General features: G+C 32.6%; 1 protein-coding gene across 1 annotated transcript; it reads right to left on the bottom strand.

Moving 5' to 3' along the window:
* Positions 1–693: 693 nt before the first annotated feature.
* Positions 694–8,910, bottom strand: LOC134264356 (uncharacterized; the record flags this gene model as incomplete). Its single annotated transcript, XM_062746660.1, has 12 exons — positions 694–1,511; positions 1,669–1,738; positions 1,873–1,967; positions 2,191–2,295; positions 2,509–2,579; positions 3,727–4,038; positions 4,308–4,473; positions 6,456–6,533; positions 6,838–6,980; positions 8,141–8,236; positions 8,649–8,780; positions 8,898–8,910. Coding segments are annotated over 12 exons (1,512 nt in total), but the record flags the coding sequence as incomplete, so codon positions are not given.
* Between the last annotated feature and the right edge of the window lie 3,222 nt (positions 8,911–12,132).

The raw sequence follows: 12,132 nt of genomic DNA, 5'->3' as shown, positions 1-12,132 counted from the left end.
GTGTAGAATCAGTGATTTTTTAATGAGGAAATTTAATTTTGATGATGACCAAGATATGAAAATTTCTCTAAGTTCCGTTTGTATTGAAAAAGTTGTGTATGATGAAAAGTTGCGAAGTGTAGAAAAGATGTACTGTTTTCGTGTAGATTGTCGAAAAGTTTGTTGAATTTAAATTTTCTAAAAGTTCTTAATAGTTTTTTGAGGATCTACATCTGCTTTAGCACAATATGTCCTAAGTAGCAGTTAATACCTTGTAAGAAGTTAAGATCAGGGCTTGGTAGAGCATTTGGTAGACATGGAAAAATACCTTTCAAAGGATTTCGTTAGGTTTAAGAAATCAGTAAGGGTAGGGAACATTGATCTCAATTCTGTTGAACTGGAAGTTTGAAGTATTTATGAAACACTAAAATGTTGATTTTGAATTAAATGAAACCAAAATAATATACATTTATATATTTTCCCACAATTTGATTTAATAGTTACCATAGTTAACTTATGGAACTATGATGTATTAAGAACAAGAGCATTTTTTTTATTCCTGTTGTTTTGCATGTGTTACTTAGGCCTATATTAGAAACACAGATCTAACCATATCTTTTCAATGAACCTGCATATAATTATAATTGTTTTATGTACTCTTAAGATTTGCGAAAAATAAAAAAAAGACCACAAGACAATATTTAGTTCCTTTCTTTTATTTATGAAGCCATTCTATATATAGACTAGAAGTTCCCTTTACTTTTATTTTCTCTACTTATAGATATTACCCTATTTCTGAATATTTGAAAATAGTCATGCATACATCAAAAGACTTCTACATGTACGTTTTAGAAAAATTACAATTGTTCCTACATTGTGAAAAGCAAGAGGGCACTTTAAATTGAAGTCACATCATTTCTGTAATTATAATATATTAATTGAATCTTTTTGATTTAGAAATAGAAAGTGATAAAATTTCTAAATTCAAAAGACCTATGGAGAAGTGTATCAAAATGTCTACACTTTTACCCTATAAACATGTACATAAAGATACATTCAATATCACAGAAACATGTTCCTTAATATAAGAAGTTCGGTAATTGACACCCAAATGTAGACTGTCCACTCACATCAAATCATTCACAAATACCGAAATGACATTGCAATTGCAGTCAACATTGCTGATAAAGGATCAGTGTACATGTAGCACTTCGATTGTCTATCTTGTCCAATGTCAAGAATGCTCCAGTCCATTCCCATGTAAAATAGCACCAAACATCTGGGGCCCAGATGCATTAGCACTATTTGTCTCTCACATCATTTAAAGGATTGTCCACTACAGATTGGTGAATCATAATAAATAAGGGGACATAAGTCAAGAAGTCTAGAAGGTCCAGGGATTTAAGATGTGACAGTTTTTCCCGCACCTCTCGCTCATGTTTTTCACTCACTCCGCCGGCTCTGAGCTCGATACATAACTGATCTATTGATATTCTGTTGGTTTCTTTGTCCACATTGCACTCCCAAAGTGTCTGTGAAAAAAAGGTAAAGGTGATTAACAATGATTTCATAAATAATTGTGATGGCAAGGAATCTTTGTAATGCTCCAAACTCCTTTAAAAATGTTGATAATTTTTTAAAAAATTGAAATAAATTAGTAAGAACATAAAATCATATAAAATTTCTTACTTTGCAAAGGAATGTTTTCATTTCCAAGATTCTAAAATCCATCGAGTCTATAAGCAGTTTCATCCAATCACTGAAAGAAATAGACAAACATTTTGCAACTTCTGCTATTTCAAATCTGGAATATTTATTTTCATTGTAGTTGCAATCTGAATTTGTCAAATCTAAAGGTAAATCTAAATGTATACAAGAATTTCTTTGACTCACTCTACTGCAGAAATCCTGTGTGAGAGAGCAGCCAGCACAGAAAAAAGTTTGAAGTCAGCACCTTTAGAAATGTTGTAGCCAGCAATCTCCAATATCTGAAAGATATTCAAGAGTATAATTAATTAAGAAAGGTCCATCTCAAAACTGACAGCTAAGTCTAGTCATAAAATACCTTTTTGTGACAATTCTAAGTATAAATATTTGAATGATTTTTACATCTAAAATTCCAAAACAACGAAAGGTGATATGCTACTGATTTAAGATTTTCAGATAACAGGCAAATCTATGCACATATAAAATTAATGTTTTGATATTTACTCTATACAGATATTCTTCCTCCTGCATGGTCAGTCTGTTGTTAACTCCCCTTAAAGCTATCATGGCTTCTATTCCATTCAACCAGCCTTTACCTTCATCATCAACCTGTAAAATTTTACAAACAAGATAAATTATAGGATATAATTGGTCATTCTATAAAATACATGAAGATGAAATTAATGAAGCATGTAATGATGAATTCTCATTCTGACAGGTGTTTTTCTTTTCAATCCCGAGACAAGAGGCGAGCTAGGCCACATATTTAAGATTTGTGGTTTTTAAAGACAACCTTGATTTGTAAATAAAAGCATAACATACCACATCAAATGTCCTTTTGTACATTTCCAAGCTTCCTCTATTGAAAATACAGTACTTTGCTAGGAATCCATCTGAAAAAATTAAATAAATTCCACTGATCATTCAAGATTACTTTTACCCAAATCTAGCCAAAAAAAAAAAAAAAAAAAAAGCACACACAGAACTCCTTCTAAAATGATGCTTATAGTTTTACTTTCATGGTGCTATTTTATGATGTAACTAAATGCAAGATTAAGGAATACTTTTTTTCAAATGCATCAATATATTAACAGTCAAATCTTATTATCTAGAAACTTGATGGGAGTAAGAAAAAATTCAAGCTATCTGTGGATTCTAAATATTGAGGTACATGCAAGTACATAAATAAAAAGTTGAAGGAACTTCCAGCTCACTTTGGCAAATCCAACACCCATAAGGTAAACTTGTTATGAGACATTGATGTTGCATAAGTATTTAGCACTATGCATTTCCAAATAAAAAACAATCTCTTTATGAGGATCAATAACAAAAAGCACATTCATGGGTTTAAAATGCAATGCTCAATCAATTGTTGTCACTTGTGATAGATGTTTGTAGAGTGTTTAATGTCAGACATGGAAGTAATGGCGGCTCTTACAGCAAATTTTCTTTTCAAATATTAAGACATAGTGTAGATTTTGTAGACTATATATGAGTAATGTATCAAACTTTGAATTCATTGAAATAGAATTATCAGTGATTTACAACACATATTAAGTTTGTGAAGAGAGGACCCATGCTGAGATAATTATTAAATTCATAGAATATTGTTGTAAATTCCTTAATTATTGTAGCTTCTTTTTATTATCGTACTTCAACAATGAGCTTTTCCTAATTTCGCTTAATAATTTTTTAATTGTAATTATAAGTATATCAGATTTATAATTGTGTCAAAGAAATTTTACTTTCTTTTTATGACTTTAATCTTTCAAAAGCACTAGCTTGTATTCCTTATGTTCACATTTAAAGTCCCATTATTCAAATGTTCAATATGCATGTTCATGGGCACAGTTTAGGAACTCTATTAGCCTGAGGTAATTATACAAATGTTTCCTGCTCTGACATTATAATAAGTCTTTATTTCATCTTTTTTCAGGTTCCCATGCACTGATAAATGGTTGTCATGTTTAAATAATGCACGAAAAAGTTAACTACATCTTAGGAGGAATGACAAAATTCAAAATAAAAAAAAGTACTTACAATCATCAAAGCTAGGTACTCCATCAATATATTCAATATCGACCTCCACTTGACCCTGCCTTGATTTCATTTTCTCCAGCAGCTCCATCTGTTTTTGCCTTCTCCTTTCTAGCATTTCCTGCCTACGAAGTTCATCTTCGTAGGATGTGTCTTTTTTGAAGGATTTGCGCCTATTGTTCAGTTTCTGTTGTAACTTTATGGGTGAGGATAACAAGTTTTTGTTCTTGGTTGGGGAAGGGGTCTTGGAGGGTAGAGAGGTGTCTGGCAGTGGGGGCTCCTCAAACTTTACATGGGGTAAAGAACTTGGAATATCTGAAAAAGGTATATTTTGTACATAAATATTAAGACAAAAATTTATATCAAAATACCTGTAATCACTTAAAAAAAAAAAAAATCTTTTTGCAATGCCTATTCTCTCTCTCTCTCTTAATATTATTGAAATTTTGAGCATTTCAATTTCTTTAGATCAATTTATTGCACATGTCTTTGAATTTCAGGCATCTCCATGAAATCATTTTTCCTTCATACAAACATCTATAGGAAAGCACTACATGATGATGTTGCCTCCCTTACTGATTTACCTGTGGGTAGGTCTGGCACAGAGGGTAGTTCTAGTAAATCTGGAGTAGGAGGGGTGGGGGGTCTGGGGGGAGGAGAGGGGGGTTTGGGGGCCCGCTTCTTCTCTAGATTGAGGGTCCTATTGGCCAGTGATTGTCTTCTCCTTGATTGTGCATCAGAGGTGCTTATCTGAAAAGCATTTCTTGGAGTCAAAATATTTGTCTTTTAAAGTATCACCCTATGAAATTAAATTCATTTTTAAACTAAAAAAAAAGCTACAATACATGGGAGACCAATATTAATGTGTCATTTTTTCTGAAAGAAAATAGATGTCCTGATACATGAGAAATCCATTCACTGCAAGCTAGGTGATCATACTTACACGTGCATTGTATCCATTCTTTGTCAAAGTTCAAAGCAATTAAAATAGTGTGACAGAGAGTATATAAAGACTCCAGAAAACAGAAATCCAGAGCTCAAAATGAATATTTCATCCGCATTTCTAACTAGCATGTCATTTTGAAATTTCCAATCACAATCTTTATATGTTCATAAATGTCACCAACTAATTGAAAAATCTCTCTGACAATATTAGTTAAATCTGAAACGTTCTTACATCTTCTGATAAAAGCATTGGCTTTAATAATCTACAATAATACCTCCAGGTATAAACCAATATTGTTGGTATGCTATGAATTGTACACTGGGTACAACCTTCAAATTTATTTACTCAATTTTAGGTTGATGATCAAATTCCTAGGTTGAAAATGGGTTTTTAATGCCCGATTGAATTTAATTGAAAAGGAGAAAACAATCTATATCATTTTAATCTTGGAGACACAAAAGTTCTTTGAAGTCCTGCAAGACATCTGTGAATCAGATTTTTTGAATTCAAGATTTTCTAAATCCCTCGTGTTCAATACTGCTGGTTAAATCTTCATTTCACTCTATTAAATAAATGTATACCAAGACAGAAGTAAATAAAGACATAGAGATTTAAATTAATCCTCAATTTGTAAAGAATTATTTACAAAAAGATGACATTTCTATATATGTGTCACAATGCTAAGTGGTTTTGTGTGTCACAAGGGAAATTCTATAGTTCTATAGAAAAAAATACATTTTTTGAGATATGGTTATAAGTAAATATTAGAACAATTTGCACTATATTTGCCCTTTATGTAAGTTATCCATAATTAATCTTAATTGTGGTTATTTCAATTCAAACTCAGATTATAATATGCTTACAAAATTCTTAAACTGAATCTCAATTATTGAAAAAAAATTATATACAACATTAAATGAACCAAATTTTCAGAGTATATACAGTATTTAGCTTAATTTGACACTGTCAATCTGAACCAGTGAGAAAAAGATTTTATTGTGCAATCAAGACCATTTTCAAAGTTGTTGTGTGAAAGTGTGTGTGTGTGTCACTGTGTATGTGCCATATTTATCACAGTGATTCCCAATACCAGACTTGATTTTCAGAGGGTGATTTCCAGTACAAGTATCACAATGGAAACTCCCACCAAACTTGAGTGCATGACTTCCAAACCTCATCACTGTGGGTGGCAGTGATCCCTTACCTGGAAATCTGGGAGGGGAGGGGCCAAAGTAAAATTACTCAACTCTCGTAGAGTTTGAGAAATTCCTCCAATCGGTTCATCTTCCTGGAACCATCACACACACACACATATACAAAATCAGTAACAGGTCAGATTATGCTTGTTACACTGGTAATTACATGACTACTTTAACATATCAAATATGTCTTATGAAACTTTTCTGAAGACAAAATTAAAGGAATAAGTGGTTAGTCTGTTGCATACTGAAATGAATGATTTTGATAGGGTTAAGAATGAATATGGTGAGTGTGGATAACATCACATCAAAACAGTACTTTTCCAACTTTGTATGGGAATTTCAATACTACTGCACAAGTGTACCTGGTATATTGACTGTTAGTTACTTGACTGGTTATTTATTCAGGAGAAAGGATTTTGATTTTGTTTTCCTATGAACTCAAACAATATATATGCTTAAATTTTACTGTGTACAAAACCTCTGCAAATAAACCGAGCTTGCACTTTGTTACATAAAAGCATATTCACATCAGATCTGATCTTCTGACCAACATCACAACACAAGCTACCATAGTCTACTGGTACCTGAGTCTCTGGTTCTTTGGGCGTCTTTGGAGGTACAACTGGTTTGGGCAAAGACCGAGGCAGAGTTATTCCCTCTTTCTTAGCAGCACAAATAGATTACAGGAGATGTATTAAACTTAAAAGTATTATTTATTCTCCCAAATTCTTTTTCAAACTTTTACTAATAGGGAGTCTAATGGAAATAAAATCCTTGCTGGTAAAGTCACTTGTTGATTGTATAGAACCAGATGGACCAAAATAACATTGCATGTATAATATTCAATGAAAAAGAATTGACTTTGTTTCTCTAAAAGCTAGAATGAATACGATTTTAACTGTATGATTCAAAAACATAATACACCATCCCCAAAATAATTTTTGACAAACACACAGATGAACCTACCCTGGTCTTTTTGACTGGTTCCCTCCTCTGACTCTCAGAACCAGCTATAAGTGATAGAGGCCCCGTCTTGGTGTCACCTATTGTAGGAATTGACACAGGGGATTCCTTTCTCTCCATTTCTTGTCCGTCCTCATCTTCATCCTCTGAAATTGCAAAACAAATGAGTTTGAAATAAGGATGTCAAATGTAATATAGAAAGGGAGACTGAGAGAGAGAGAGGATGGAATGGAGAAAGAGTGGAAGAGAGGTGAAAAAGAGTGAAATAGTGGAAGAGAAAAGTTTGAGAGAAAAAGAAAAGGTGCTGGAGAGAGGAAAGGAGAACTGAAGGGGAAATGAAAGAGATGAATGAACAGAGGGATAGAAAGAGGATGGAGAAAGAATGGAAAAGACTAAATTGAAAGAAAGAATTGGAGAAAATGGATGAGAATATAGAGTGGGAGAGACTAAGAAAAAAAAATGATTGAAATATTGAAAGAGGATGGAGAGAATGTGGGAAAGAGAGGATCAAAAAGGATTGGAAGAGAGGATATGGAGTGAGACTGGGACATAGAATTGTGAGACACAATAGCAGAAAGAAAAACACAAAAATTAAGATATAAGCCACTCTTCATCTTCTTTTCACATAAATGCTCATTGTAGCAGAAAAACTGATTCACATGTGTTATTATTAAAGTATGACTGTGACTTGAATGATCAACCAATGAGCATCAGTTTTACAAATATATATAGAGTAAAATCTTGACAAAACCAAGAACACATAGACTCATGCAGTCTTTGTTACAATGTCATCTGATTTTCTTTTCTACAGCTACAGGAAAGTACTAGCAATGGTTTCTTAGGTAGGGTACATGTACACTATAATAGAGGATTCAATTTACCCAGGAAACACTTCTAATAAACTCTCTAAGGTCTAGCTGATAGATACAAATATTTTCTGGCTTTTCTGGTAAATACAATCATTATTTAAAACATCAAATCAATTTTTTGAAACAAATCAAACTCTTTGTTTAAACATACTTAAAGTATTTTATTATCCTATCAAATTTCTTTTTGAAAAGCGGTCTCTGAATGGGTTTGATACTAAAACATCATATTTTTCTTTTAAATTTATGTAATTGATAATGGCATGATAATCATTGCAAAAATGAAACTTTGTGTATAGTTAAAAGATCTTTTTTTTATTTGACTCTCAGCAGGTGTAAAAAGGTGTTCATAATGATCCACTTGAGCATGCAACAACAAGGTGTGTACATTGATTTGTGAATAAAAAGCATATGCTGCATGCAAACGGTGACCTGATTACCTCCCCCTAGTTCCAGCTGGGATATTCCAGGCAGCCGTGGAGTGTTCGGAATAGAAGAGCTAGGAGTAGGTCCCTTATTGACAGATTTCTTTTTTACTGAATTCAGCCATAAAGTAAAAAGTCAGGACAGTTAAATATAGACCTTCAGTGACACAGCTTGAGAGAGAAATGTGTCATTATAGCTATTCTATTCTACCATTTAATGAGAAGCATTCACTAATTGTGAAACACTACAAGTAATGCCAATATTGATTGTTATATTTCAAGATAAATTCAAGTACAATGTAAATCAAGTTTCAAAATAATTTATTTTGCTAAAAATAAATAATTTTCATCTGATCCCCTATCAATGCAATCAAACCTTCAAACATGAAAAACTGATAATATTGAAGCATATTCTTTGTTAATAATCTAGAATTATAATATATATATATATATATATATATATATATATATATATATATATATATATATATATATATATATATATATATATATATATATACACCTGAGTCTCCTTTGCTATTTTTAGGTTTGCGGCTGTTGGGTTTAGTGACTACTTTTGTCTTTGGTTTGCTGCCTTTCTTTTCTGTTTGCATCACTGATTTAACCTTTGACACACTCAGCTTGTTACTTGGGGCTGAAAGGATAATTTATTTATAAAATATCAACAACAAAAAATTATAATATCTTAAAAAAATCATGATTCAATCCCAAAATCATGATGTAAATTTCAAAAAAAGAATTTAAAAATTACCTTTTTTGACTTTTTTTGCCTCTGAAATAAAAAGAAAGGGATTGAAATCACTTTCACATGGAGAACTTTACGTAATACATGTAAGCAATACATGTATATTTCAAGTGATCAGTCATATTTTTTTTTCGAAATTAGTAAACATTCACATATAAGATATAATCTTTATTTTCTGTGTTAACTAATGAATATCATTACTCGGTAAACATGAATAATGAGGATATGATTCAAATTCAATGTTTATGATACAAAGGTGTATGACAAAACACATATTGTCTGAGAAGTATACTTATATAATAATATATACATGTACTTAATATATATAATATGTATGTTGAAAATTTAATCATATATTTTTGATACACATACAAACACACATTATTATTTTTCATATATTATAGAGAATCAAGGAGATGTTAGTGGCTCAATATGAAACTTCTTCATTTTGTTTTTAATATTCATATGGCATATATTTTTTTTATAACACACATTTCTTTCAACCATTGAAGTCTTACCAGTAAACTAGATTGAGATAGGTTAAAGGGGAACAACTCTGAAATCATACACTGATTAGCAACAACATTATATTATATTAATTCAACATGGGTTATCCCAGGTTTTGGATTAAACTTTAAGAATAAAACAGATATATTATCAAAGGTACAGGAATAATAATCAGTAATGTAGGAGGAAATACAGGTCATACAGGAATACAGGGTTGTGATGGCAACACGTAAACTTACTCCTTGGGGTACCGGGAAATGATGGCAGTGTATCAAACTGTAGCTCCTCTAATGCTTCTTCTGAATGAAGAAAACAGGGAAAAAACTTACTCTTTCTAGTGATTCAAATGATTGCAAGTTTAATCATTAATGATTTGATGATTTTCTTAATTTTGATACTTTTTAACAAACAAATAATGTTTGCATCTATCAATTCAAAATAATTTATGAAATCTGCCTCTGTCATTTTAACAGCAATTTTGTATGTTTATTTACGAACCAATTTGAAACCTTTTACAAAATATCATACCATCTTACAATAAATTCATTTGTATAAAATATCATAAAAATATATTCGTAATTTGTATGCTTTCTAGAATTATATATTGAGGTCTTTGTTAATTGAACAGAGGAAATATAATATACATGTATTCATTTCATAATCAAATAGCTGTTCACTTCAACAATATAAATGCTTTCTTTGGCTGTGATCAAGGAAATTAATGTTGTAACTGTTACCTATAGATAATATGGAAGGGAATTACCGCCAAAAGTCTATGTATCTTGCTTTTATTCTTATTCTGACTACTTCTTTATGCTTTGTTATTATTGTAATTATATGTCACTTTATTGTTTTCATATTCGTCTTTATTGCATTTCACTTTGACTTTTATCCTTCTTCATTTTGCCCTTACTTCTATGTTGCTTTATTCTTGTTAATTCATTTTACTTTCTTTTAAATTGATACAGTTTCTTAAATGATTATCTCAATTACGAACGAGAATTCAATCACACAAAGAATGAAGCATATTCAGTGAAGACGAATACAAGTTGTCAAAATTTAGTGCCGCATTATAACGCTAGGTGGCAGGGGTGTTCGCTACGAGTGATGGTAAAACTAGGCAAGCAAACCCGGGCCGGGGTTATTAAAGATTTTTCAATTTTCTGCATTAATACTTTATCAATCGAACATCTGAAGGCCGAATCCGATCACCCGATCCAATGATGGAAACTCCATATTTATTTCCTCTGCGCACACAGGAATAGCGGCCTCTTTTTTTAAAACATAACTTTATATACTGGTACTTTACTGAATATGCTAATAGAAAGGCCGACCCACTTTTTGTAAGGGTAAGGGTCAAATAAGGTTAATGTAGTATAGTAGGGATAACATTTAAATTTGATACTATAGAAGAAGTTGAATCTAACCCAAAACCCACCCGCCCCCTTAATATGATTTCATTGGCATCGGAAGCAAAGTGAAAGTTGGGCTGGGGGGGGGGGGAGCGTAAGAAATAGTTTTTAGACCTTCAAAAAAACTTGACAAGCAAAAAAAAAAAAAAAAAGAGAAATGTCCACTGACCAAACACAAAAATCCTATATCGCGTGTGTGTGGTGGTGGTGGTGGTGGATGGGGGGTGGTGGGTTCAAATTTCAGTGCCAATTTCTTTTTTTCAAAACACCACCACTTTCCACATTTAAAACCTATGCTGCATCGAGTCCATGGAAAGTATGTGTGTGTGTGTGGGGGGGGGGGCTAAACCTACGCAGTAATGTTCAATGTCTATACTAAGTCTAACTTTGGGAAAAAGTGGGGGCTAAGCCCCCTCTCTCTGCGGTTCCGACCGACGCCTATGTATTTTCAAGTTTGGACAATTTCCTTGGTTTTTTGTTGTTTTTTTTTTTTGTTTTGTTTTGTTTTGTTTTTTTTTTTTGCTTGTCAAGTTGTTTTCAGCGGATAGCTTGAATTTTCAAAAACGATGCTACGTCACTGTTCTCTCGCCTGAAAAAATATCACTCTACTAAAGTAATTTGTTAGATAATTGAATTCCCGTTTAACAGTTTAATTGACATAAAAATGTTAAATATTTTGATACTAGATGCCCCTTTATAAATTTATAAATTGAGTTGTTTTTCAGGACATTCCCAGGCGTGGATCTAGGAATTGAAGTTAGAGGGGCGCCAAAAGAAAGCAAGGGGTCTGGAGGCCGCCTTGAGGCTCCCAGTAGGTCAAGGGCAAAGCCCTGGTGGGGGCTCAGGGGGCGAACCCCCGAAAGCTCCTGGGTTCTAGAGATTTTGTAGGGTAAAAATGAGGTTTACCAAGTAGGCATATTTACATTTTCTAGACGAAACTGTGATTTATGTTAACTTTGACAATTTTAGGGGGGTGGGGGGCGCCGGATGCGCCCCCTCCTTAAATCCATCACTGGTTCCACTGAACTGAACTTTATTTCACGACAGATAGATAGTAATTGCTCATGCGTGTGATTCTAGGGACGGGGCTTTGCAAAGAAGTGAGGAGTGTTATTGGTAGGCAGAGTTGGAACCAGGCTACACCCAGGCATACTAGAAACTCCCCAGTCTTTTTTCATGCATTAATATTTTATATTGAAATAGCACTTTTTAATAAAGAAAAGAAATATCTTTTAGTACGCACCGTATTATACATCAGCCAGGAGAGTTAAAAAAATCTTAAAACTTGAAAATTCTATATTTGGTGGTGGTGAGGGGGGGGG

The sequence above is a fragment of the Saccostrea cucullata genome, unplaced genomic scaffold (genome assembly GCF_032062105.1).
Source record: "Saccostrea cucullata isolate Sc308-1 unplaced genomic scaffold, CSIRO_AGI_Scuc_v1 ctg15545, whole genome shotgun sequence".
NCBI classification, from domain to species: domain Eukaryota; kingdom Metazoa; phylum Mollusca; class Bivalvia; order Ostreida; family Ostreidae; genus Saccostrea; species Saccostrea cuccullata.
The sequence above is the reverse complement of the archived record's forward strand: the minus strand, read 5'-3'. Positions and strand labels throughout refer to the sequence as shown.